Genomic DNA, 27,782 nt, shown 5'->3' with positions numbered 1-27,782 from the left:
CATGCGCGTATTTGCCAGCCGGTGCCCCGGAGGGGCGGGAAGGACGAATTCTGCTTCCGCTTCCGGTTCTCGAGGCGGAGGCGGCCATTTTGTAAGCTGGCTCCACATATGGTTCAAAACGAGAGGGATAATAAAATAAATAATGGATGTCTATTAAACGAATCCAAACAAACAAAGCTAATAAACAAAACAAACGTTTCTTAATAATTTGTTTATCTAAAGGAAAACCAAAACAAAATCCAACGACATCCCTCCCCCTCCGGTTCCCCCCCCCCCCACTACAAAGCGAGCCGAGAAGCAAGCTGGCGCTCTCCGGGCGGGGGTCCGGGCCGGAGCGAGGGATCCCGCGGCGGTGAGTGAGAGAGGGGGAGACGGGGAATTTCTTTTCACTTTTCGTCTTTCTTCAATCTTAAAAATGCCTCCTTCCACTCCTGTGGGAACTGCATTCCCCCCTGCTTCCGGGCAGCGATAAAGTGAAGCCTCCCCCCATTTCCTTCGGTAGCGCGGGAAGGGGCCGGGTCAGGGCTCTCGCACAGGCGGCTCAGGATTCACTGCCGGTACCCGGAGCACGTGTCTGTGTGAGAGCACGGGAGCTGCGTTTCCTCTTGCCGGCCTTCTGTCAGTCCGTCCTTCCGCCTCTCTCTCGCATCTGACTATAGTGGCTTGTTTCTCCTCTTGTTTTACACTTCCTGTCCATGCTCTCTTCCTGTTCTGTAGTATCTGCCTCTAGCCATTTGTGTAGTTTATAAGCGTATTTATGTTTATAATACTTTGATTGCTGGAAGTATGCGCCTTCATTCGCCACTCCCTGGGAATTTCTTTTCTGTTTTAAATCTCCTCCCAGCTTTCATGAAGTGCAGGCATTGCAATAGGGCCACGCACAGGGGCTGCTTCTGACGCTCTGCGATCATGGATCCTAAATCTGCCTTTGAGCAATGGCTGGGGCTCCACCACCTCAGGGGCTGTGAACACATAGAGACATAGAAATGACGGCAGAAAAAGACCAAATGATCCACTTAGTCTGCCCAGCAAGCTTATGCCAGTAACTGCTGCACTGTGCAAGTTACTTCCATGCTTATCAGTTTCCCAGACCCTAAAAGTCAGGGCCCTCGGATGCTATTTAAATCCAATTTTCCTTAACCTTTCTGTGAAAGCAGAGAGCAATGTTTGAGTTGCATCAAAAGTATCAGGCATAGTGATTAAGGGTGGTAAGTGATGCATCAGCAAGTTACCCCTGTGTTTATTTGTTCCCCAAACCATAAAAGTCGGGGCCCTCATTGGTTGCTGTGTGAATCCAATTCCCCTTTTCTCACTGCCTTTGAAGCAGAGAGCACGTCCTCCACAGCACCCCTAGCCCTAACTGACCCAGGGAATGGAGGACCAACTACCACTATAGTGCTACAAGGTGCACACAATGCTGTACAGATACGCCATGGAGTTTGCAGTCTAGTTCAGTCTAGTCAAGGCAGTCAGCTGTTTGTGGACAACTGGTATATGATTTAATACTGTACATCAAGTGTTTGTAGGCATAGTATTATGGAAAAATTGTTTGCTGGCATTTGTAACAGTACTCACCCACCCTACAGATGAGGGCTGTGGAACTACGACTGTGTTGCTAACCAATAATAATAAAATAGCTTGGCAGAGAGCAGTCTAGGGACTGGCTTAAAAAGCACTCTCTGCCAGGCTGCTATTTAATTATTATTGGTTAGCAACACTGAGAGTCCTAAGATTTCCCTTTCTCATCCCCTTTTCATGACGTACTGGCAGGGTTTCAAGAAACGTGACAGCATTACAGGACTCTCAGTAAGCTAGTTTTGTCTGGAGTGTTAAGTCTGGTTGAGAGTCCCTGTAATGGTGATGTCATGTTTCTTAGGACCCAGCCAGTACTAATCATGAAAAGGGGGGGAAATCTTAAGAGACACAGAAGAGCAAGCCTTAGCTTTTACCTGTAAATAAATGTAAGGCAGTCATGCAACTCTGAGAAAAACAATTCCACTATCTTGTGTTGGAGGAGAGTGATACAAAGAGGCAACTCTGGTCAGGGAAGAGGGCTTTGGAAGTTCATCACGGTTTAAGAAGTCAAACATAATGAGTTTTGGGGCATTTCTAATACCCAAATTAAAACCAACTGACAGTTTTCTAGTGGGATTAAATCAGTTTCTGAACAGCAGAATCCACTGCCCATTACCCCTGAACTTTCATGGGAAGGGAGCAATAAACTTCTGAGGGCCAAGAATGTGAGGCATAGACCCTCCAGTTCAGCAGAGGGCAAATCCCATCAGAGTTTGGTTTGTGTGAGCTTGGAAAGCTGAGTGTTAAGAGTGATTTAGCTCAGATGTTAGGTTTTTATTGCTCATATATAATCCCGTTTTATATTTATACAGCACTGCAAGCTTTTAAAGATCAGAAGGGAAAATAATACAGTTTTGTGTTTATTATACGACCAGCTGTACTGAGTGAAAAAGTCACGTCATCCCTCATTTTAAGTGTTATTTTGGCCATTAGAAATCTTTTAAGGATACTGTTTTAGTACAGGAACATTGTGAATCCAATTATTTCTAGGTATATCGCACCAATAAGGAGTGAAAACGCTTTCAACATATGAAAGCATGAAAAAGGGACATAGCTTCGTCTTCCATTTAAATGACCTGCCTTTAAGAGAGCTTTTTAGGGGGGAGAAAGGGGAATTTTAGGCAGCTCTGCAGGTAAATAAGTGAGAACCACCTTGCTGAATAGGAAAACTTATCGGCTCAGCTTTCCTTAAATTTCCAAATGACTTTTAGGGCATTTGCAAAACCTTATTTAATCTGGAATGCCCCCTCCCTTTCTTTCTCTCTCTTCTAGTGGCTGCAAAAGAGTGATACAATTATTTCAGGTCCTAGGGCACTCATAATAGATGCCTTTGCTTCTTAATCGGGCAAGCAACTGGTGCCAGATACAATTGAAAGAGAGGTGATACCTTTTAAGAGCAATCAAAAGTCCCTGGGGGAAAAATGAGCTTTGGTTTAGATGCAAGAGCTTTGTGTTGTGGTACACAGAGCTTTGAATAGTCGTAGGCTTGCAGATTATTTCTGTCTGACATGTGCTGCAGATAGGACGAAGATGTGTGTAATCTAATTCAACACTCGGACTTAAATATATTGGATTTGGATGAAAGGCCAAATCAGCTGGGCAAGAGGATGATTTTATGAACCCTCACCTGACACATGTGTGGTATGTGAGGTCTCTGTCCTCTTGTGACCAAAGGGAGATGGTTCTCTATTATTACTTTTGGATGTTAGCTGAGCACTTGTTGTTGACATGGGAGCTGGTTCTGTGTAAGTGCTAGACTCACGCAGTATGTCACATGTAAATAAACCCTTGCGGTAGTTTTAGAGCCTTGGTTCCTTGTGGCTTATCAGATTATACTGATGCCTCTGGGTGTTGCAGTTTCTGGGCTTGCGTGTGTCATCCCCTCCCCCCATAACTTGGTGTGCAACTAGATTTCTTGGAGGGACATTACATCAGTTCAGTTTTGAAAGTTGGTGAATACTTTCAGGGCAGAATTGGTACGTTTGCTATAAGAAGTGCATTAGGACTAGAACCGAGGCTAGATAGAATGTTGTTCCTTTTACCTTTTTTTTTTTTTCTTTGTTTTTTACATTTGCAGATGTCATTGGTGGACCTGGGAAAGAGGTTGCTTGAAGCTGCGCGCAAAGGGGAGGATGATGAAGTTAGGACACTAATGGCCAATGGTGCTCCCTTCACCACCGACTGGGTACGTTCCATTGGCATGATACAAGGCTCCTGCTATAAACCTTGTCTGGTCCCATCCTGATTTATATCCGTTTTGGTTTGTGTTTTGAAATCTGTCAATTCCCATGTCACTTCACTAGTGCAAAGGGCATAGGGGAGAAGGCATATTTTGGGGACGGTTGATGATTGATTTTTGCCCTTTTTAAAAGTAGCAGTTCCATAGAGGTGGCCAGAATGCTGGCTGTTATAATGCTTACGTATCAGTGTTTATAGTGTTCTGTAGTGCTACACATGCTTTTTTTGCACTTCCTTTTATAAAGCACTTCAGACAGTGGTTGCAGTAATAGTGCCCTATTATGTTTCCCATTGCAAAAGCCTTGGCAAACGGTTCCCTACATTGACAAGGATTTTTAACAAAAACCTCACGGGGCCTGTGATCTTGCAGGGAGCGACTGCAACATGATTATGGATAAAGTATTTAGTCTCATTACTGTCAGTAAATGACTGGTTGGAAGTAGTACCAGTGATTGTATCTCTAGAATGAACAGAGTTTGAAAAAGCATGTGTTTTCTCTGCGATTGATGAGCTCCATTTTTAACCTTGGGGCCCTATCTTGAGGTGTGGTACAGCTCTTTTCCCATGATCAACTGTCTGATAGACTTTTGCAGGGAATGGGGGAGAGGGTGGGAAAGCAGCACTTGAAACCTGTAGTCCCCCGGCTGGATCATGCTGGATTTTAACATCTAGTTTAAATGTTGTTTTCTCCTTGGATGTATATCTAATTCCTTTGTGTTCCACTTTTGATGTTTTTTTCAGCTGGGAACATCACCCCTTCATCTGGCAGCCCAGTATGGTCACTACTCCACAGCGGAAGTACTGCTCCGAGCAGGTGTCAGCAGGGATGCCCGGACTAAAGTGGACAGGACACCCCTGCACATGGCGGCGGCTGATGGACACGCACATATTGTAGAACTGCTGGTTAGGGTAATTGAGATGTGAGCTCTGAGCAAGTGTAGGGTTTGAAAAAAAAAATTGCAGGGTATTTGAATAGCAGATAGACTCTGCTGGCCATGTTTGATGTCATTCCAGTGTGTTATTAGTTAGGTGTCTTTATACTCCCTTTACTACTTCCACACTTAAACCAAATAGCAGCCAGGTTGACTGCTGGCCATGAGTGAGGTGTTTCACTAAAACATCTGCACCTGTCCTTAGCTATAGAGGATGATGCCTTTGTTTAATCTATGTAGCACATCTGTAAATGCCTTAAAGTAGATTGTAAAAGAGTGTTGTAATTTAATTCCTGCTTAAAGCACTGTGAAATCCAGAGTTTTGTGGAATGCTCTTACGATGTATTCCGGGGAATTTGGAGGAATATTTTTATAGATAATAATTGGGGTTTTTTTCTGGTCAGAACGGGGCAGATGTGAATGCCAAGGACATGCTAAAGATGACAGCCTTACACTGGGCAACAGAGCACGACCACCGAGATGTGGTGGACATGCTCATTAAATATGGAGCCGACGTTCATGCCTTCAGCAAGTTCGATAAGACAGCCTTTGATATAGCCCTGGACAAAAATAACGGCGAGCTCCTGGTCTTAATACAGGTGGGTTACACGAAAGATGGGGCTTGCTGTTATTTTGCACCCATGAGGCCGGTTGTGTCTGTCCGCCTTGTCCATCTGGAGGTGCAATAATGTCCCCTAACATGCACCAGTTGGGATTGGATAGGGGAGGGTAAACGTCCACCATAATCGTACTGAAAGTGACAAGAGCCTAATGATTTCTTTGCTTTGCTTTTTCACTGCTTGTGTGTAACCAGGACAGAGCGGAAACCCGACATGACAGTCATCTTTTTCCTTATGTATTTAGCGAGCATGTTCCTGACCCGCTTTGATCTTCTTTTGTTAGGTAGATAACACTTCTATCCTACTAGTTTTTCATGCATACTTTATTTTAACATGCCTTTCTGGTCAAATTAAACTACGCTCTATCCATCAGATCATGGTTCTGCATGATTCAGACCGCCTCTAAGACTTTTGTGTTGCAAGGAGCTGTTCCGTAAAGCAGTAGGTTCTTACGTGCTTGCACTAACTTCTCATGACGTCGCTTTTCCGCTGCCTGAAGTCTCTGTGATGCACTTCTTTTGCCTGGAATAGGAATGGAATATGCTTCGGTGGGTGTGCGCTGGGTCTCATGCTTACTGCTGACTCTCTCCTGTGCCCCAGTTAACTGACTTGTGTGCTCCTTTGGTAGCCGAGCTGAAGCCTTGCACTTGAAGTTGATACATCTACATCTTGGGAGAGATTTTGCAAGGCCACTTTGCAATAACACTTTCACGTGCCTGTTTGTGGTTGAAAAGATGCTGAAAATTTACTGTATGTGAAAGCTGGACTGACATGGGAAGTGAAGATGATGCTTTTTTTTTTTTTTCTCCTCCCTCATTCCTTTTCAGGAGGCAATGCAGAATCAAGTGAACACACATCCTGAGAGGTCAGATCCCACCACAGATGCTGTTTCCTTGGCTACAGCGCCACAGTATATTTTTGCATCGGGGGACCTGGTTAACCTCGCCAGTCTCGTGTCTACAGCCAGTACCAAAACAACCTCAGGTAATGCTTCCCAGCAGATTTATTTATTTATTTTTTTAACTTTTGTTGGTGTGTTAGTTTTGGGGATTGATGTTACTTCTCGAGAAACCCCCATGACCGTTGCTTGTCCATGTCGTTTTGGGATATCGACGAACACTGTAGCAAGGTGGAGGACTTTTTTTTTTAAGTGTAACATCTTTATAAGTGTATGGTTGACAATATGCAGTTTAAATTTAATCAAGTACAACTGATGCACGTTAGAATATTAAAAGGTTTGGGCGTTCCTCTATCATACGAATGTGCTGCGAAAGAACGAACACCAGGAAGTTCATCTGTGTTCCGATCTCCTGTTGGAGGGGAAAAGGAGCTGAGACTAAATTGCATTCCCTGTACGTACCTGGATCAGTCCAGACAGTGGGTTATGTCCCCAATCCAGCAGATGGAGTCAGCACAAGCTTTGAGGGGGCGTATCCATATATACTACTACCCCCTCTGCAGGAGTTCAGTATCTTCTGACTCCAGCAGATGCGAGTAGGGGAATCAGGCTTCCCCTCCTTTTCCTTCACTTTCTTGCTTGATTATGGCTTGTTGTTGTCTTTTTCTGTGGATCAAGTTTGTATCAAGTTTGTATTAAGTTTAAAAAAAAAAAAAAAGGCAGAGTTCTTTCAACTTCTGGGGAGTGGCTTATCTTCCTTGTCTCTTCTCTGCGGCCTTGCTGTTTATTTCTCGTTGCAGCCAGGGGTAAGTTTGTTTTTCCTTTGTAGTTTTTTCCTTTACAGCTCAGCCCCCGGTGCCCGCGAAAGCCGGTGGAGCCGGCCTCTTCGCTCTTTACTCCCTCACCCGCGGCCATTTTACAGCTCCTCATGGGCTGCTGAGCCATTTAGGGAAAGATGTCTGGGGCGGGTCGTGTGGCCAGGAAGGCCCCCCCCCCGCGGCACCCTCCTCTATTTTCAGACAGCGGGCAGTGCGGGCCGACCGGGCCCCCCCGCAGCGGCGCCTTTGTGCGCGTGGCCCCCCCCGTGGCTTTTTCTTTTCTCCTGCAGCGATCCTGATGCCGCGGCCGTCCCGCTGTGCGGCCTGCGGAGACCCGGGGTCCCGAATTTCCCGGGAGGGCATCTGTGCACGATGCCTTCCCGGGGGGGAAGGTACCTCACAGTCCCTGACTGATTTCTCTTTTTTGCCCGGGCGGTGCGGGCCGGCCACTCCGCCATTTTTGGCGGGAACGGCGGCCATTTTACATTCTGAGCGCCCTGAGGCGCAGGCCACGAGGGGGAACGGATCCCTGGAGGCCACGAGGGAGAACGGATCCCTGGAGGACTCTACCAGCGGGGGTGTTCCCCCGATTTTGGTGCAGGAACCAAGCACCCAGAGCCAGGGAGCAGGAACCACGCTGCCCCCGAAGCGCACCCGAGCAGGCCGGGGTTCTCTCCGGAGTTTATCCTGCTCATGCATACCGCTTATCTGCAGGGGCTGGAAGCACCTGTGGGACCCCCCCCCCCCCTCCTAAGATCCCTCGGATGTCGCCCTCGACGCCGGCCCCCCCCGACCCTCCGGGAGTGGGGGCCTCCCGCCTTCCTACCCGGGTCCGATCCACGCCCGCGGCAGTGGGGGCGGTGCCAGACCCAGCGGGACATGGACTTGACCTCCCGGACGGGGGACAAGGGGACGGCACACAGGAGGGGGATGATCCGCGTACCCTACGCCTCTTCCAGAGGGAAGAGCTGGACGACCTCATCCCGCAGATCATCCAAGAATTAGATTTGGATCCGCCACCAGACCCGCCTGCCCCAGTAGCTCCCGCTGTCATCACTTCTTCAAGGAAGGGAGATCCTGTCCTGGCGGCACTCCGGCCGAGGGCTCGGGCTTTTCCCATTCATGACTCGTTTTTACAACTTCTCACCAGGGAATGGGACACCCCGGAGGCCTCCCTGAAGAGCAGCCGGGCTATGGAAAAGCTGTACCCGCTCCCCGAAGATTTTCTGGACCTCATCAAGGTCCCAAAGGTGGACTCCGCAGTGTCGGCGGTCACGAAGAGGACGACTATCCCAGTGACGGGAGGTGCGGCGTTGCGGGACACACAGGATCGTAAGTTGGAAGTTTTCCTTAAGCGGGTTTTTGAGGTCTCCGCTCTGGGTATGCGGGCGGTGATGTGCAGTTCGCTTGCCCAGCGGGCTAGTCTCCTTTGGGTGCAACAACTCCTCACGTCTCAGAACCTGCCGTCCGATGAGGCTGCCCAGGCAGATCGGCTAGAAGCCGCAGTGGCGTATGGGGCGGACGCCTCGTACGACCTTTTTCGGGTCCTCGCAAGATCCATGGTTTCGGTAGTGGCAGCACGACGACTACTGTGGCTACGCAATTGGGCGTCTGATACGTCCTCTAAGTCCAGTCTGGGCTCTCTTCCCTTCAGGGGCAAGTTCCTCTTCGGGGAGGATTTGGACCAGATCATCAAGTCCCTGGGGGAGAACGCTGTTCATCGGCTGCCGGAGGATAGGTTTCGACCATCCAGAGCGTTTTCTTCTTCTCGGACCAGAGCCAGAGCGCAACGGCGCTACAGGGGCTACAGACAGACGGGCTCCCGGCCATCCGCCCCCAGGTCTCAGCCCTGGTTGCGCGCCTTCCGCGGGCATCGGCCCGCACGCACTACTCCCGGAACCGGGAACCCCATACCAAGTCTTCACAATGATGCCAGTCTCGCCCACTCCCCTGTCTCCAGGATTGGGGACCGACTAACGTATTTCTAAGCGGAGTGGGCACGGATCACCTCGGACCAGTGGGTCCTGGATACCATAAAACACGGCTACGCATTGGAATTTGTCCGCCCCCCGCAGGGAAGGTTCATCTTTTCCCCCTGTGGCTCGGACCTCAAGAGAGGAGCGGTGCAGCTGACTCTGGACAGACTCCGGGAGATAGGCGCTACTCGGGCCACTATTCCATCTATTTCGTCGTACCAAAGAAGGACGGTTCCTTCCGGCCTATCCTAGTCCTCAAGGAAGTCAACAAATCCCTTCGAGTCGTTCGGTTCCGCATGGAAACGCTCCGGTTAGTGATTGCGGCGGTGCATCGGGGGGAGTTCCTCGCCTCCCTGGACTTAACGGAGGCCTACCTGCACATTCCCATCCGCCCGGACCACCACAGTTTCCTTCGTTTCAAAATTCTGGACCAGCATTTTCAGTTCACGGCTCTCGCGTTTGGATTGGCGCCGGCGCTGCACACCTTCACCAAGATCATGGTAGTTGTGGCGGCATCTCTCCGGAAGGAGGGCATCCTGGTTCATCCTTATCTGGACGATTGGCTCCTCCGGGCGAAGTCATTCGATCATGGACGCTCAGCGGTGACTCGAGTAGTACGGTTTCTACATTCCCTGGGATGGGTAGTGAACTTCTCCAAGAGCTCCCTCATGCCCTCGCAACGCTTGGGTTTTTTTTGGGGGCAACTTTCGACACCCTACTGGGCAAAGTTTTTCTGCGCCAGGACAAAGCTCAATCCTTGCGGGATCACACACGACGGTTCTCTGCGTTACCAGAGCCCACCTCCTGGGACTACCTGCAACTCCTGGGAGTGATGGGGTCCACCATCGACCTTGTACCTTGGGCTTTCGCGCACCTCAGGACCTTACAGTGGGCGCTCTTCTCCCGTTGGAAACCAGTATTGCAGGACTATCAGATGATTCTCCCGCTCCCACAGAATGCCAGGGACAGTCTGGGCTGGTGGTTGGATCCGCCGAACCTGGCCCGTGGCATGTCCCTCGATCTGCCAAATTGGGTGGTGGTGACCACCTATACCAGTCTAGCAGGCTGGGGTGCAGTCTGCGATCGAAGCGCCACGCAGGGGATGTGGTCCACGGTGGAGGCGAAGTGGTCAATCAACCGTCTGGAAACCAGAGCGGTCCGGCTAGCTCTGCGACATTTCCTCCCGCTTCTTCGGAACCGAGAAGTCAGAATCCTATCGGACAACGCTACCACCGTGGTCTACATCAACCGACAAGGAGGCACGCGCAGCCCGCAGGTCGCGCTCGAGGCGGCGCTGCTGATGCAATGGGCGGAGCGTCATCTCGTCCGGCTAGCGGCCTCGCACGTCGCCGGTGTGGACAACGTCCAGGCGGACTTCCTCAGTCGTCAACTGCTGGACCCGGAGAGTGGTCTCTCTCTGACAAAGCAATGCAACTTCTCGTCCATCGGTGGGGGGCCCCCCACTTGGATCTGATGGCGTCCGCTCTCAACGCCAAGGCTCCACGCTTCTTCAGTCGCCGGAGAGAGCGCGGAGGGAGTGGATGCCCTGGTCCTCCCGTGGCCGCCATATCTTTCTTTTCCACCATGGCCCCTGGTGGGCAGGATGCTCCGCAGAATAGAAAGCCATCAGGGGACCGTGGTTTTCGTCACCCCAGAATGGCCCAGGCGACCCTGGTTTGCGGACCTGCTACAGCTGGTGATCGACGGGCCAATCAGGCTGGGGCACCTCCCCCAGCTCCTACATCAGGGCCCGCTATTTTTCGAGCAGGCAGAATTCTTCTGTCTTGCAGCCTGGCTTTTGAGAGGCGCCGCCTCCGGCGTCGGGGCTACCTGGAGGCGGTAGTATCCACGCTATTGCGGGCACGAAAGACATCGGCCTATGTTCGAGTCTGGAAGGTGTTCGAGCTGTGGTGTACCAGCCAGGCCACGAGACCCGCTAAGGCTTCTGTACCTCAGATCCTTCAGTTTCTACAGGCGGGGGTGGGAAAAAGGGCTCACCTATAATTCACTACGGGTTCAGGTGGCCGCCCTTGGTTCACTGTTGAGCGATGGGGGCTCTCTTCTACAGCATCCTGACATTGCTCGTTTTCTCAAGGGTGTCAAGCATATGCGTCCTCCGTTACGGGACCCTTGTCCCTCCTGGAGTCTTAACCTTGTGCTTTGCTCCCTGTCGGGACCACCGTTCGAGCCGCTGCGCAGCGCAACGATAAAGGATCTCACTCTCAAGACTGTATTTCTTGTGACCATCTGTTCCGCTCGACGCATCTCGGAGATGCAGGCTCTGTTGTGTAGAGAGCCCTATCTCCGTTTCTCCGACTCTGGAGTTTCGCTTCGCACCGTTCCCTCCTTCCTTCCGAAGGTGGTTTCTGCATTCCATGTGAACCAGACGGTGGAGTTGCTGTCCTTCTCTTCCTCAGAGCCGAAGTCTCTCCGTCTCTTGAATGTCAAGCGCACTCTGCGCCTCTATCTGGAGGCTACAAATGAGTTCCGAACCTCTGACCATCTCTTTGTACTCTGGGCCGGTCCTAAGAAGGGGTCTCAGGCCTCGAAGACTACCATTGCCAGATGGCTGAAGGCCGGCATTGCTGCTTCTTACATTGGGGCGGGTCGGACTCCCCCACCCGGAATCGTAGCGCATTCTACACGTTCTCAGGCGGCTTCCTGGGCGGAGGTTCGCTCGGTATCCTCGCAGGAAATTTGTAGGGCAGCCATCTGGAAATCGTTACACACGTTCTCGAGGCACTATCGTCTGCACCTCGCCTCTTCGGTCTCTGGACACTTTGGCGAGCAGGTTCTCCGAGCAGGCCTCGCAGGACCCCACCCGATTTAGGGAAGCTTGGGTACATCCCACTGTCTGGACTGATCCAGGTACGTACAGGGAAAAGAAAATTATTATTTACCTGCTAATTTTCGTTCCTGTAGTACCATGGATCAGTCCAGACGCCCACCGCGTTTGGGTCCTTGATCCTGCTCAGCTCTGCGCTGCTTCTTGCTCGCAGTGTTCTGTGTCTTCACAGTTGTTTCTTTTCGCTGTTTTTCACAGCTCCCTACAAGTTGGTAGGATGTTTGCAGTTACTTGTTGCGGTTACAATTGTTTTCATTATCTGTTTCCACAAACTTGATCCTTCGGGGGTTTCTACTCGGGCTTTGATATACTCGATACTGAACTCCTGCAGAGGGGGTAGTAGTATATATGGATACGCCCCCTCAAAGCTTGTGCTGACTCCATCTGCTGGATTGGGGACATAACCCACTGTCTGGACTGATCCATGGTACTACAGGAACGAAAATTAGCAGGTAAATAATAATTTTCTTTTACTGTGCCCCCTAAAGCAGTCTTTTCAGTACCTCCTGCATGTACCACTAGTCATCTTAAAAACATATGAAATGGTGCAGAAGAATTTGTGTAATAGTAATTCAGTGAAAGCCGCCTGCCTTTTTATTTATTTATTTATTTATTTATTTATTTATTTATTATTACGATTGATACCTTGAACAAACGAAACAAAAATAATCAGATTTCCAGAACTTGGCAAGTTGGTGAGCGTGGCCTGTGAAACCCGACTGGGATTTGTTAGGGAGAGGAAGCGACGGGATGCGAATGACATAGAAAAGCCGGTCGCAGACAGGGAGCTGGACCTATTTGGTCTGACTCTAAACGGCAGCTTCTGCCTTCTGTATTTAGGGAGTAATGGACCTGTTTTATGCTGCTGATGACGTCGTGTAACAGTAATTTGCTCGTTGTCTGATGTCATGGACAAGGAAAAGACAGAAAGGGGTTTGTCAGGCCAGTTCAGTTAGTGCATCACCAGAAAGTAAAAAGAAAAGTCAAAAGCGGATGATATCTGCTGCCATAACATAAGAAACTGTCGTAGAGCTGAGGCCATTGCACTGCAACTGCAGTTGAACACGGTATCGTCCACATGTGAAACTTCTGTTCCCAAGGATGGACAAAGTTTTGCAGATGTTCTTTTATATTTTTATGTGAGGGGACTGGGGTTTGGCTGGTGATTTATTATTGCTTTCAAAATCAAAATAAGACTTTACGACCCCCTGTTGACTCAGTAATCCTAACTGAAGTTAGAAGAGCACACATTTATTCTTTAATTTTAGACTAAGCAGATCTGATCTGCAGGTCACTGAGCAGAGACACCTAAGCAAATACAAGTTGTACACAAGAGTAGAGGCACTCCAGATAGCTTTATTGGGGTTTTGGTGCTGGTGAGGGAAGGGGATCTGGATCTAATGGCAACGTTCAAGAATTCCAAAGCTCCTCGGTTCTTCGCCCGAAGCAGGGAGAAGGGAGCAGAGGATGTGGACACTCTGGTCACTCTGGTACTACCTTGGCCGACGGATGTTCTGCTATATGTGTTTCCTCCATGGCCCCTCATCGGCAGTGTCCTTCGCCGCATAGAGTTGCATCCAACGGAAGTGGTGCTCATAGCTCCCGAATGGCCGCGATGTCCCTGGTTTGCGGATCTGGTAATTCTGGCCGTAGAGGTGCCCCTGCGGTTTCCGAACGTTCCGGATCTACTGCATCAGGGGCCCATTTGTTTTGACCAGGTAGAACGCTTTTGTCTAGTGGCATGGCTTTTGAGAGGCAACGGCTAAAATCCAGAGGGTACTCGGATGCTGTGGTGACTACTCTCTTACAGTCCCGCAAGGTTTCTACATCTTTATCCTATGTGCTGGTCTGGAAGGTTTTTGAGGCCTGGTGCCTTGCTAGGGATGTTGTGCCCACTCGGGCGACCGTTCCAGAGATTTTACATTTTCTTCAGAATGGTTTGGCAAAGGGTCTATCGTGTAGCTCCTTGTGTGTACAAGTGGCAGCGCTAGGTTCCTTGCGCGGTCAGATCCATGGCGCATCGTCGGCGTCTCACCCTGATGTGGCTCATTTCCTCAAAGGGGCAAAACATTTACGCCCGCCTTTCCGGCAGCCCTGTCCCTCTTGGAATCTGAATGTGGTTCTTAAGGCCTTGTGTGGGGCACCCTTTGAACCTTTGCACAGGGCCACCTTGAAGGATCTCACTCTAAAGGTGGTGTTTTTAGTGGCTATTGCATCGGCGCGGCGGATGTCAGAACTTCAAGCCCTGTCTTGTTGGGAGCCCTTTTTGCGGATCACGGAGTCTGGGTGTCTCTGCGGACGGTACCTTCTTTTCTCCCTAAGGTTGTGTCTTCCTTCCATTTAAATCAGGTGGTGGAGCTTCCTTCGTTTTTGGATTTGGACAGCTCGGATCCTTTGTCTAAGGACTTGCGGAAATTAGATGTCCGTAGGGCGTTGTTGCGCTGCCTGGAGGTTACCAACAGTTTCTGTGTTTTGGATCACTTGTTTGTACTGTGGAGTGGACCTAGAAAAGTCCATGAGGCTTCAAAGACTACGATAGCTCGCTGGTTGAAGGAGGCCTTAAACTGCGTATTTGTTGCAGGGACGGTCCTTGCCGGTGGGTCTCTGGGCTCATTCTACGCGATCTCAGGCTGCATCCTGGGCGGAATGCCAACAAATCTCTCCAGAGGAGATTTGCAGAGCGGCTACATGGAAGTCCTTATATACTTTTGCCAGACATTATCATCTGGACGTTCAGGCTCCAGGGACTGGTGGATTTGGAGAAGGGGTGCTCAGAGCAGGCCTCACCGGATCCCATCCCAATTAATGACAGCTCTGGTACATCCCAGGAGTCTGGCCTGATCCGGGTACGTACAGGGAAAAGAAAATTGGTTCTTACCTGATAATTTTCGTTCCTGTAGTACCAGGAGCAGGAGTGTGAGGCAGCAAGACAATGCAATAGTGGTCCCGGAGTCTGGGATAGCTCAGCGAGAGGCTAAGTTTCTCTAGCGCAGCCGAATGCTCTAGCAGGAGCACTCAGCAGCAAGGAACCGGCCGCCAAACACGGGAAAAATTGTCTGACCTGCAGAGAGAAGATCGTGTCTCAGTGCAAGTGCATTGTGTCCTGTTTGTGTCTCCAGGGGTGAGGGATGCTCTACGGAGAAGGCAACCTGGCGAGTCACCCAATCTGCAGGGGTTAGCATGCAGGCCTCGGGGGAATGCTGAGGGAGTGGTGGCCATTTTGTCACCAAATGGCAGGGGCCAGAGGCTGCCTTCCCCTACTGTCGCTGATGGTCCAAAGATCACCTGAGGATCGGGATAGTGTAGGGGAGCTTGCTGAGGATGTGGTGATCGGTGATGCCATTGATTCAGGGGCCTTTTCTGCAGATTATGTCCTCCTTCACAAGGTATATTTGGCCAAGCGGGGAGTAGGAGGAAAATGGCAGCTGGCCCAGAAATCTCCGTATCCACTAAGGTGCGCAAGGTGATGCCACCAGGGAAATCTGGAGAGCTCCTCCATCTTTTAGGCCTTGGTGATCCTTCGGGAGGTGGTCTGGAGTCCTCCCTGGATTCAAACAATGAGGGAGATCCTCAGGGGGCTCCTGGAGGTGAACCTGGAGATGATCGTGGTGACGATTCTGAGGATGGTGTCCCAGATGCGGACGGGGGGGTGTCGGACATGGAGGAGGTTCTGGTAATGGAAGGGGATGACCCGAAGATTGTCTGATTGTTCCAGAAGTAGGAATTACGCCCTCTCATCCCCCAGGTTCTCGATGAGCTGGAGATCAAGCTTACATATGACAAATCGGACAATGAAGGGGTGGACCCAGTTTTGGATGGGCTGCAAGGTCCTCTGAAGACCTTTCCTTTACCTAAGAAGGCGAAGAAGTTGGTAATCCGGGAATAGGATACTCCAGAGGTGGGTCTTAAGGTAAGCAGGGCCATGACAAAGTTATATCCTTTTCCTGAGAAGACCTTGGAGCTCTTGATGCTTCCGAAAGTGGATGCTTTGGTCTTGGCGGTGACCAAAAAGATGACTGTTCCCGTGGTGGGGTTGGCCGTGTTGAAGGATGCCCAGGATCGTAAATTAGAGAGTCAGTTGGAGGATGTTTGAGGGGTCTGCCTTGAGCCTTACTCAGCGGGCCTGTTTGAGCTGGGTGCAGAAGGTGCAAGAGAAGGAGTCTGGGTCTTTGGCCAATTCCAAGCTATTAGCCCATTTGGAAGCAACGATGGCCTATGTAATGGATGCGCTGTACGATTTGGTCAGGACTTCCGCTTCTATCTTGTTGGAATCCGCTGTTGGAGGACTTTCACTTCCTTTATTACTTCAGGGGTGTTTCAGGTTCAGTATCTCGTGGTCTCGTCCCAATTTGGAGAGAGGGATGGAGCTGGAGATTCCGGACTGGGGGTTCGGAGGGCAGTTTGTCAAGGGTGAACAGTTCAAGGTTGGTGGTCAACAAGGGAAGCAATCTGGTCTGTCATTCGGTTGGAAACGAGAAACATTTGCAGGGCATTACTTTCTTTCCTTCATCAGATTCGAGGGTGGACAGTGAGAGTCTTGTCAGACAATGCAGCGACGGTGGTGTATATCAACTGTCAGGGTGGGATGAAGAGTTGCTTGGTGGCTTAGGAGGCCCAAGAACGTTTTGACTGGGCAGAGCAGTGTCTGACAGGGTTAGCACCATCTCATGTGGCCGGAGAGGACAGTGTGAAGGCTGACTATCTCAGCCGGCAGCAGTTAGATCCAGGAGAATGGGAGATGTCCGCAGACGTCATGAATATCATTCAAGCCAGGTGGGGCAGACCCTAGTTGGACCTGATGGCTTCGCAGCTCAGTGCCAAGGCGAGTCAGTTCTTCAATTACAGAAGAGAGGTCAGTCCGAGATGATCGATATATTGATCTGTCCGTGAACAGCAGAGATCCTATTGTATGTGTTTCCCCATGGCCTCTTGTAGGCAGCATCTTGCATCGCATAGAGCGACACCCGCGAAGAGTGTGCTAGCAGTGCCAGAGTGGCCACTCTGTCCATGGTTTGTGGATCTGGTACATCTCGCAGTAGACAGACTCATCAGATTAGGTCATCTGCAGGGGTTACTTTGTAAAGGGCCCATCTTCTTGGATTGGACGGATCGCTTTTGTTTCAATGCTTGGCTTTCGAGAGGAGGCACTTGCGCTTGAAAGGGTTCTCTGAAGTGGTTATTGCTATTTCGCTACAGGTCAGGAGGCCTTCCATTTCTCTAACTTATGTCCGAGTGTGGAAAGTGTTTGAGTTGTGGTGTATGGAGGAAGGTCTAGATCCTCCGTATGTGGAGGTTTCTCAGATCCTAGCTTTCTTGCAGAAAGGTTTGGCCAAGGGGTTGGCTTACAATTAACTTCGAGTATAGGTAGCAGCTTTAGGGTATCTTTCGGCATTTGATGGCGGAGATGCCGCATGCAAGAGAACTTCACTTATTGGATGTTTGTTGCATTATCTTAAGGTCAGTAATTGTTTTTGGCGATCAGATTATCTTTGTCTTGTTTAGTGGGGTGAAGAAATGTGTGAAGGCCTGTGAGGCCTCAGTGGCGCAATGACTAAAAGAGATGATCTGTTCGGCGTATATCTGTAAGGATCGAACCATTCCGGAAGGTTTGCATGTGCACCCTACTAGGGCGCAGGTGGCTTCCTGGGCAGAGTGTCAGCTGGTAGGAGATCTGTCGTTCAGCGACGTGGTCTTCGCATCACACTTTTACCAGACTCATGCCTTATTCCAGTTTGCCAAAAATCTAACTAGCGTAACTAATGCTGAGATCTCTCCTGATAATCTCTCTGCCGAATATTTTCTTAAATATTTCTCTCTCAAGACAAGCTAACGCCCCTGGAATCGTGATGCGACATCTTTGACACCAGAGTCCTGGCGCTCGTTTGAAGTCTCCTCAGTCCTTGAAATCTCAAGTATCATCTCAACAATGAATAACGTGGTCTGTCCGGCTGCTAATGTTTCCATAGCATTGTTTAAAGCTTGCAAAGACGTTATTGCTCCTTTTCTATCTAAGATTGTTAATCAATCTATTCAATCTGGCTGCTAAAAAACTTTCTGCTGAAGCAAGCCTTCCACTAGTGCATTTGTAAGATTTTCCGTATGTGAATATTATCTGCGGTTTAAATGTTTGTTCGATTGTTTTTAATTATATTTTTATGTTATCCATTTTATGAATGTATTACATGTAAATAGCTTAGACCTATTTTGTGTTAAGCGATTAATACATTTGAATAAATAAAATGAAAAATTACCGATTGGATGTTTGGGTGCCAGAGAAGGCAACGTTTGGGGAAAGTGTGTTGCGAGGTGGTCTTTCAGTTTCCCTCCCAGTGTAGGGGAGATTGGGTACATCCCACTGATCTGGGTTATGAACAGGAAAGGAAAATCGGTTCTTACCTGCTAATTTTCATTCTGGAATACCACGGATCAGTCCAGAAGCCCATCCCCTTGACTTCAAAATACCTGTATGTATAGAGTGCAGAATTTACTGAGGTTGTCTATGTGTTAGACCTTTTATGGTTGAAGGTTTTCAGTGTCCTTTGATAAATGTGAGTGCTCCGGTTTGGAGGGAGGGGTGTCCAACCTTTTTCCTGCTCGCCCTGGTAGGGGAGTTAATGTTGGTGGGTGTTCATCTTGGCTTGGGTACAGTTCAATTCTGAGGGACTGCAGGTGGCACCCTCGGTTATGTAGCAGTGACTGAAAAGGTTTTCTCTGCCTCCATCTGCTGGTAGGGATGAGAAACTCACTTGTCTGAACTGATCTGTGGTATTCCAGGAACGAAAATTAGCAGGTAAGAACCAATTTTCCTGTCTGGTCTGCTGAACATTTTTGCTAGTGTTTTACAAATTAAAGTAGAATTAGATTTGCTTTGGGACTTTTAGTGTAAGATGCATGGTCTCATCAAGATTACGCTTAACGAGAACTCTTCCTTTTATCAGGGGACTCAAATGCATCCACAGTTCAGTTTTCCAACTCAACCACCTCGGTGCTGGCCACACTTGCAGCTTTAGCTGAAGCATCTGCACCCCTGTCCAATTCCAGCAGGGTTACAGGTAGGCAAAATGAACAGCACGTGTCCCCTGGAATGATGCTCTCCTTTTACCTGTCTTCTTGCCCGGAATGTTCTGATTAACATTAGAAGGACTGAGATAAGAGGGGATTGGTGTGCTCGCAAGCCTTGGAAGGGTAGAGGGGGGTCTTCTTGAGTGTGCAGTGAGAGGACTGAGTTTCAAACATTGGTAGTGATATTTTTTTTAAAACAGTTTGCGCTTTGAGGTGTTCACGGGTGGCAGGCAAGATAGTAGCTTAAATCAAAGTATTTGGAGACTTGATCCTGCAGTTTCCTCTTGTTCCAGGTGATTTCAGAATTACCTGAACCCTATAGATTTCTGGGTTTACTTGTACTGTATCAGGCTATCAGTTTGAGGGCTGTGTTTTAGCTGAGGAGTGTTGTCATGCCTCTGAAAACCACCCATCAGCCGTATGACGTTTGTGGCTTCTGACCTTGTGTAATCCCACCCTTCCCATGTCAGAACAGGCTTCCTGTTTAATGAACAGGGTCCCTGCTATTTCTTTTTTTGAAAATATCTGCCTGTAGCTTCTCCATAATATGAGATCATTTTGTTGAGGTTCACTGGCTGAGCTCCTGCACTCTTTGCTTTTGGTAGCTGGCACATGCTCCTTGAGGCATAATTTACCTGTTAACCATTTACGTGAACATTCAGCAGAAAGCAGCTTGGCGCTTCGGGGGGGGGGGGGGCGGCCTGCATTAACATTGTCCTCCGGATTTCTACAGCCAGCACAGAAGACATGGTGGAAGCAGATTCTGTCGATACAGCGATACAACAGATGGTTGGTGGCGGTCAAAGAGTTATCACCATCGTCACGGATGGTGTTCAGTTGGGCAGTCTCCAGGGAGCCATCCCAGCTGGTGGCCTCGGTCAGCCTTTCATAGTGACCATGCAAGATGGACAGCAAGGTAAGACCATGCTTATGCCGGTAAACGATACGATATGACCGGAGACTAGGCTTATTTTCTTCTACCATTAAAGCAGGTTTGAATGCTTGACTACTGCCTTTTCATGCTGTGTGTAAAAGAGCACTTTAAGTGAAAAAAAAACAAAACAAAACTTGTTTAGCTGGTTTTCTTCTGGCTGTAATTAGAGAAAATGTATTAATAGTGTGTAATTAAAGTTGGCTTTAACTGGCCAATCCAATAGCAGGGAACTGGGTTTGATTCCCAGCCCAAGTCTTCTGCTCGCATTGCCAGCCAGGCTGTAGATGCAGTGCTCAGCCCCCAAGGGGAGGGAGTCTCGGGCATTACACATTGATGACACCTAGTGGCAGGTCTGAGGGATGCATGCCTTGGGGAGAGCCAAGTAAATATGAAGGAAGATTTTTATTGCCATAGGGCAGTACAGGCAAATTCTAATTTGAGCTAGAGGTGCCAGGCCAAAAATATAATTAAAAGAAAGTTGGGTTTAACTAGTGTTTAGTAAGGTTGAGAAAAGAAAATATGAATTTGCAAGTTATTCATGCAGGGAAACAGGAAAACCAGTTCTATAGCATTGGTTTTCTGGACAGTCTCTGTGCAGTGGTGATAAAATTTTTGCCTTGTACGGCAGTGATAACCGTACCTGCGAGTCAGGTTACAGAAGAGACCATCCTGGAAGAAGAGCCTCCCCCAGCAAAGAAGCAAAGAATCGAACTAATTCTAAGCGACGTGGAGCAGAACAAGGTTAGAAGTCGCAGTTGGTCGCATTGCACAACGGAGTTAGTCCACACGGTGAATTGTAACTAAGAGCTGAATCTGGTTTGAATTAGACAGGTAGTGGAAGAATTCCAACCCCTCCAGAAACAAACAAAAAAAAAAAAAAAAAAGCTCCCTTGCATTTAAATGCTCTTTTTCTTTCCTATATCCTACAGATAGAGATATTTTCAGCAATGAGATGATTTTTTTGCATTATCCTCTGCATTGTTTTCCTTTGCCTGTGAAGGCATTTCATCAGATGAACAACACTTTCTAGCTTTGTGGTTTGGCTTAAATTCCACAGTTGGCATTAGGACCCCTGCAGACAAGAGTGGTTGTATCTTGGCTTGACTTCATTCATGCACGTGGTCACCGATGTCTGCTTGGTGCACATTGCACCCACCCCGTCTCCTATGACTTTATATAGGGTTGGCTTGGGGTGAAAATGAAGAGCTGGTGGAGCATTCGGTAGAAGGCTGTGTTGACAGCAAGATCTTATTGTGTAAGGTAGTGTGGATGCATGCTGGATTTCTAGTCTTCCTCCTGCCAAAGAGGATCAGCCTACGAGGGTAAAAAGCTAATGTAGAAAACTGGAAGCTCACACACAGCTAATGGAGCCTGCTTTCCGGACGTGTGTGTGCGTGCATGTTTGCCTACACGGATGCAGGAATAAAGGGCCAGTCTCTGACAACTCTTGGCTTCCTGTGACATTGCCTGAAAATTTGATGTGGATTGCATTAAAAAAACCCAAAAGTGAGTAAGCAGATTCTCTCAAAAAATACCCCTTTCCATAATCCTGTAGATCTTCTAAAATCTGAAAGGTTGGTGTGGATCGAGCACCAAAACAAGAAGTTATTATGGGGCATGATTACATGTGGAACACCCCCCTCCCTCTACCCCAAAATTCCCATGGCCTGATCCTAGTGGGCTCGTCGCATTTCATAAAAACGTGATATGGATCAGATGAAAAATCATCAGTGCGGGTATTTGTTGAATGCATCGTGGGACTCCCTGATGTGTCCGTGGATTATGGTGTGGATCAGATGCAAAACCAAAAGATATTGGGGGGGGTGGGCAATAGTTGCATTACCCTAACAATATACTTGTGCTTCCCCCCCCCCACTCCTGAAAATTTGGTGTGTGTCAGATAGCAATCAAAAAAGCTATTGGGTGTCACAATTGGCGTAATGCTGTTAGGTGCTGTAAATTGCACATGCTAATTTGTGGACTACCCCTTTAGGATACCCGTGGATCCCTTGATGTAAAAATTTGGTGTGTCTTGGATGCAAAAGCCAAATACTTATTAAGGGGTGACGATTGCATGAGTTTATTCATGGCATACATGCACTGAAAAAAAAAACCCCATTGTCAGATTCGTCATGTGATGGAATGAGAACGTTGGCAAAAGCTTTCCTCCCTTTGAAAAGAAAGCTAAAAAAAAATTGTCCAGGCTGTAAAAAGAGGTCTTCAGTGTCGGGTTGTCTTTTCCTTTCCCTCTCAAGGAAAGTTGTTGTGTGGTTGGCGTCGGTGAACTGTTGGCTCTCGTTGCAAAGCCTGTACCCTTTTTCTTTCTTTCTCACAGGACAGTAATGAGGAGAGAGAGCTGTTACAGCAGCAGTTGCGCGAGGCCAACTGCAAGGCGCAGGAGTACCGGCAGCAGCTGCTGAAGAAAGAGCAGGAAGCCGAGCAATACCGGCTAAAGTTGGAGGCCATGGCCCGGCACCAGACCAACGGGGATGAAATCACTGTGGTGGAAGAGGTCAGTGAGGTGAACACAGTCATCATAACATCCGAGGAACTGGATGGCTCCACCACCACAGAGGTGGAAACCATAGAGCAGCATCTTCCCATGGAAAGTGTGACGTCATAGCCGTCAGGCCCAGGAGCACGGTACTGCATCGTCTGCTTCTGCATGTGCTTGAGCGCCCACTGCTGGCGACAGCGCATGGTGCGGCTGGAGCACGAAGCAATAGATGCAGAGGAAGGAACAAAGGAGCGATGAGCTACATACGGCATTCTGATCATTGGACATCCATTATTTTTTTTTAAGTTAAATTATGCTAAGGGGTTAGCACCTTCCCGAGCTCCCTTTTTTTTCTTTTTTTTCTGTACTGGGGTGTAGGAAAAGTATTTTTGCCAAAGGAGAGGGTCCTTGCACTCAGTTGCCCTTGAACTTACTCTCCTGAAACATGTGGTCGGCACATTTGCACCCTTTTATGTGGGCAAGAGCTGTAAATTTCAGTTAGGAGTCTTTAAAAACATTTTTTTGAAAACCCATGGTCTATGTTGGGGGACAGCGCATGGAAGAGACTGCTTTTTAATGACTAATAAATCCATTTTTATCACCCTGGCTTTCCTTTCGACGCAAACCTGAGAATTCCCCATGGCTCTGTGTCTTCCCAGAAAAACGGCACAGGAAAGCAGAAGAGAGAACCTGTGTGTGTGCTGTTAATACAGCTTTATATGTTAATTACTTTAAAGCTCCATGTATCTCGGATGCAGGGAGAAAGCACAGGCAGTGTCTGTGTGAAAATACTGATCAAGGCAACGTGAGATATCAGGGAATATATTAAATGCCTTTTTTAAATTTTTTTTTTTAACACCTACATCCAAGCGGTAGTTGCTGTTCAGATTGCTTACTCTCTGACATTCATTTATGAGAAATTATGAAACTTGGTCAAGTTTTTTTTGGCCTACTTTATTGCTATTTAGTAGCAATCCATTTTTATAAATATAAATATATATATATATACATCCATATATAGACACAATGTAAACCTCCAGAACTGTGTTTTAAGAGTCCCAAAGGATGTATCCAGTGGAATCTGCCAGCTTTTACTAGTCTGAACTCTCAGTATTTTCTTTTTTTTTTATAAGAAAAATGAAGTGCCGCTTTTAACCTTACTTGTATTGGAGCGGGGCTAACTTTCATCTTCTGACATTTACAGGTTTTTATTGTTTTGGGTGCGGGGGAGGAGAGGGGTTTGGATTAGTTTGGATCTTCTTGGTTTCTTAGCTTAAGATAAAGTTCCTTGACTTTAGGGGATGCCTTTTTTTTTTTTTTTAATTATTATTTTTGCAGACTTCTGCACCTATGGGCTCCCTCCTTCTAGTGCAGGCGAATAATTACAAATAGGCCTAGTGGCCGAAGGTTTTGGGCTTAACAGATGTAAGGAAATGGTCTTCTGGTGAGGTCCCCCTTTCAAGTACACTGGGCGTCTTGGTACGTGTGGTCAGATTGGACATTTTCATGTGCGAGGTATTTCCTTCTGATTCTTCACCTGTGCTGGACAGGAGGGCATTTGCAGCACACATACGCTCTTTTTCAGTGCCTCTCCAAGGGGGGATTTCTACTGACTTCTCAAATAGCAGCCCAACTGCAGACTTCCCCAAAGCCCACATCCAGATTGCTCTCTAAGAGGCCAATGCCCACGTATGGTCATATTTTGACCTTGTATGACTGGACAAACTCAAAACGTTTATAAATTGCCGTTTACAACTTGGCCGTCTGGAGGCCTTTGTTTTTCCATTGTTAAGCAGGCTGAATTAGCCATGCTGTCTGGGTGACGTCATCGGACAGCCCACCACGCGGAGTTCTGTCTCCAAGAAATCAGAGCTTTGCTCTGCTCGGCCAATCACTCCTCAGTCTGTTTTTTTTCCTTTTTTCACAGGCATGTGTTGAAGTTCCTCTCCATTTTGTTTTTTCTCAGTAGAAATTTTTTTCACGCAAGTGATTCCCAAAAAGCACTTTTCAGTACTACACTATGTCCAAAAAAACGGGCTCTAAATACTGTCATTGCGGACATATGTCCGTTATTGATGATAGAGCTGACAGGTTGGGGGAAACTATAAGCCAGTTGTCCAGATAAGGAAAGACATGTATGCCCTGATGAAGTAAGTGAGCTAGAGCAGATGAAAACTCTGGGGGCAGATGATAGACCAAAAGGGAGCACTGTGAATTGGTAATGTTTGGAATTCATCTGGAAGCAGAGGTACCGCCAACAGAATGTGAGTGTAGGCATCCTTGAGGTCATTCAATTGGACAAAAGGAAAATTTGATTTTGGCGAAGTCATCTTGAATTTCTCTCTTTGAAGATGTTTGTTCAGAGATTTGAGGTCTAAGATAGGACATAGACACCCCCCCCCCGAACGTTTTGGGATGAGAAAGAACCAGAATGGAAGCCAGTGTTGACCGCATGATCCGGCAGCACTTTGATGGCATTCTGATGTTATAATCTCTGAACCTATTGATCTAACAGAGGGGTCCATGACTGATCTTGTGAGAGAGTGGTAAGGTAAGGAAGGCCGGGATAGTTCTTGAAATCCAGACAATATACCGACGGACAATATTGAGTACCCACTGGTCAGATATTATTTGTTCCACTCTAAGTAATAGTGAGGTCTGCCCCCAACTGGAGGGTCGGGCTGTGGCTGTTCCCTGCTCAGAAAGATTGCAAAGGTTTGGCCACAGACGGTTGTGTCTACTTCTGCTGTTTACGGTCTCGTGGATGACCTCTAGGTTGGGTTGACTTGGATTGGACCCGTGGTTGCTGGTATATTTGCATACGATAAGGTGTAAACTACTTATACTGTTTCTGCTGATAGTACTTCCGGAATTGGAGATAGAACCGCTTAGAGGTTCCTTGAGTTTCCAGCAATTTGGATAGTAACTGCACTGCCACATTCTGCTCCTTTTTTTGGGAGACTGTCTCCTTAAGCTTGTCCCCAAACAAGTTGTCTCTCAAACATGGTGAGTCTGCCAATCTTTCATGAACATCTGCCCATATGATGCTGGCCTGTAACCAGGCCATGTGGCATGCTGAAATAGATGTTGCTGATAGATGGGAAGAAGCTTCGAAGGATTCACAGACAGCTCTGAGCAGGAGATGCATACCTTCCTCAAGGTCATAGAGAGGCTGTGGAGATATTTGCTCACCTGTCTCCAAGCAAATAAAAGGCTTCAACTGCTGCAGACACTCATACAAATATTGGACCATGTAAATTTAATGCTGCTGGATCCTGGCGGTCTGTATCTTGTGATCCTTCCCCAGAGGAACACTAGAATGTAGTTTCAAGTTTTTTTGCCCTCTTCAGCGCAGATTTTATGACCACAAATGCATGGGGCAACTGCACATAACCCCCCCCCCCCCCCCCATAGGCTGGAGACTTTTGCAGATGGAATTTCAAGTCTAATTTTCTCACCATCAGAAGGTTGAAGAATGGAGATCATGACAGACATAAGAGTGTCCAGAACAGCACGAGAAGGCAGTGCTGAGGGCTCAGCTGGAATGTTTAGGATGTTCGGCTCATGGTTGGAGTCTCCCTAAACTGGAGCCCCCCTCATCAAAGGAACTAAAAAACCATTGTAACTCTACTTTGTCAGCAGAGGGACAGGACTCTGGACCGATCTGTGGTATTACAGGAAAGAAAATTAGAAGGTAAGAACCAATTTTCTTTTCCTGTTCATATGCAGATCAGTCCAGACAAATGGGATGTACCCAAGCTCCACTACTCTGGGTGGGCACCCGAAAGACCCACTCGCAACACACACTCACCAAGCGTAGTCTCTTCCGACACCCTGACATCCAGTCAGTAATGCTGGTTGAAAGTGTGAAGGGAAGACCATGTTGCCACCCTACAGATCTCCTGAGAAGACCAACTGACATTCCGCCCAGGAGGCTGCTTGCGCTCTAGTAGAATGTACCCACGACCCCTGTGCATCCTTCCAGCCCTTACAAAGATAGACTGAGAAAATAGCCTACTTTACTCACCTAGCAATCATAGCCTTGGACGCTTTGTTTCCTTTCTTTGCCCCACCAGATAAGACAAACAGATGATCCGAACACCAAAGCTGTTAGTGACTTTCAGATAGCGTAACAGGATCGGTCTCACATCCAACAAGCTTCCTAGATGGTAACATCTCCAAAACCTATTTTGGAAAGGCCAGAAGCTTTCATCTGGTTAAGGTGGAAAGAGGAAACGATCTTTGGCAAAAATGAGGGCAATATATGCAATGATACCCCATCCTCTGTTATCCGTAGGAAAGGCTCTTTACAGGACAAAACCTGCAGCTCCAATATCCACCTGGCTGATCAAATTGCCACAGGTTCTGTTCCATCCTGCCAAGCCGGCACAGGGAGGCACCAGATGGTTTCCCAATGTCACGGTCAGCGGTCTATTATTCGCCTTTCTGCCAGTTCCTCTTATTTCTTGGATGATCCAACAGCCGAGTCAAGAGAGAGCTCGGATGATTCTCATAGCGCCTACATGGCCAAGGCAGCCTTGGTATGCTTATCTCATACAGAATTCAGCACAGAAACAGATACCTCTGGGTCAGAGTCCAGACCTTCTAACTCAGGTGGTGGGGGAGGGGGGTGTCACGTCTTCAACCCCTCCATTCTTCGTTTCATCTTACAGCTTGGATGTTGAATGTAACATTCTAAAAGAACATAAGAAAATGCCATACTGGGTCAGACCAAGGGTCCATCAAGCCCAGCATCCTGTTTCCAACAGTGGCCAATCCAGGCCATAAGAACCTGGCAAATACCCAAAAACTAAGTCTATTCCATGTAACCATTGCTGATGGCAGTGGCTATTCTCTAAGTGAACTTAATAGCAGGTAATGAACTTCTCCTCCAAGAACTTATCCAATCCTTCACCGATCCAAGATATACTTATAGCAGCTATAAAGCCATCAACTTGACGTAAATATTCATTCAAATGGAAACTGTACGCAGGGTGGTGTACCCTTCACTCATTGACCCCTTTAAATCTTCACCAAAGGAATTATTTGCCAATCTACATCATTTGTCCAGGTCAGGCCTGGCGATATCCTCGATCAGAATCCACCTCAGTGTGATTGCAGCCTATCTCTATAAAGGCGCAGATTCTGCCATCTCAGTTCATCCTCTCATATCCCGATTCATGAAAGGACTTCTCCATCTAAATCCTCCACTTCAAAAACCACCCGTTCCATTGGACATTAATGTGGTCTTGACGTCCTTAATGAGGGATAAGTTCAAACTGTTACAATCAGTTTCAGTAAAGTTTCTAACATGGAAAGTACTGTTTCTTGTGGCCGTCATCTCCACAAGAAGAATGAGTGAATTACCGGCCTTGGTTCATTTTCCA

General features: G+C 48.0%; 1 protein-coding gene across 1 annotated transcript; it reads left to right on the top strand.

The window, feature by feature from the left end:
• The first annotated feature begins 48 nt into the window (after window positions 1-48).
• Window positions 49-27,190, top strand: GABPB2 (GA binding protein transcription factor subunit beta 2). The gene is made up of 9 exons (XM_029580626.1): window positions 49-352; window positions 3,653-3,760; window positions 4,555-4,722; window positions 5,150-5,344; window positions 6,193-6,349; window positions 18,841-18,954; window positions 19,698-19,880; window positions 20,527-20,639; window positions 22,234-27,190. The coding sequence occupies exons 2-9, from the start codon at window positions 3,653-3,655 to the stop codon at window positions 22,519-22,521; spliced, it is 1,326 nt and encodes a 441-aa protein (XP_029436486.1). The 5' UTR covers window positions 49-352; the 3' UTR covers window positions 22,522-27,190.
• Window positions 27,191-27,782: the final 592 nt, after the last annotated feature.

This window comes from Rhinatrema bivittatum, chromosome 16, assembly GCF_901001135.1.
Source record: "Rhinatrema bivittatum chromosome 16, aRhiBiv1.1, whole genome shotgun sequence".
NCBI lineage: Eukaryota > Metazoa > Chordata > Amphibia > Gymnophiona > Rhinatrematidae > Rhinatrema > Rhinatrema bivittatum.
The sequence above is the reverse complement of the archived record's forward strand: the minus strand, read 5'-3'. Positions and strand labels throughout refer to the sequence as shown.

Bases quoted from the DNA above. Each gene is read 5' to 3' on its own strand.
- GABPB2 (XM_029580626.1), top strand. From the start codon at position 3,653: ATGTCATTGGTGGACCTGGGAAAGAGGTTGCTTGAAGCTGCGCGCAAA. The intron at 19,881-20,526 runs GTAAGACCATGC...CTTGTACGGCAG, and splicing joins CATGCAAGATGGACAGCAAG to TGATAACCGTACCTGCGAGT. The intron at 20,640-22,233 runs GTTAGAAGTCGC...TCTTTCTCACAG, and splicing joins GCGACGTGGAGCAGAACAAG to GACAGTAATGAGGAGAGAGA.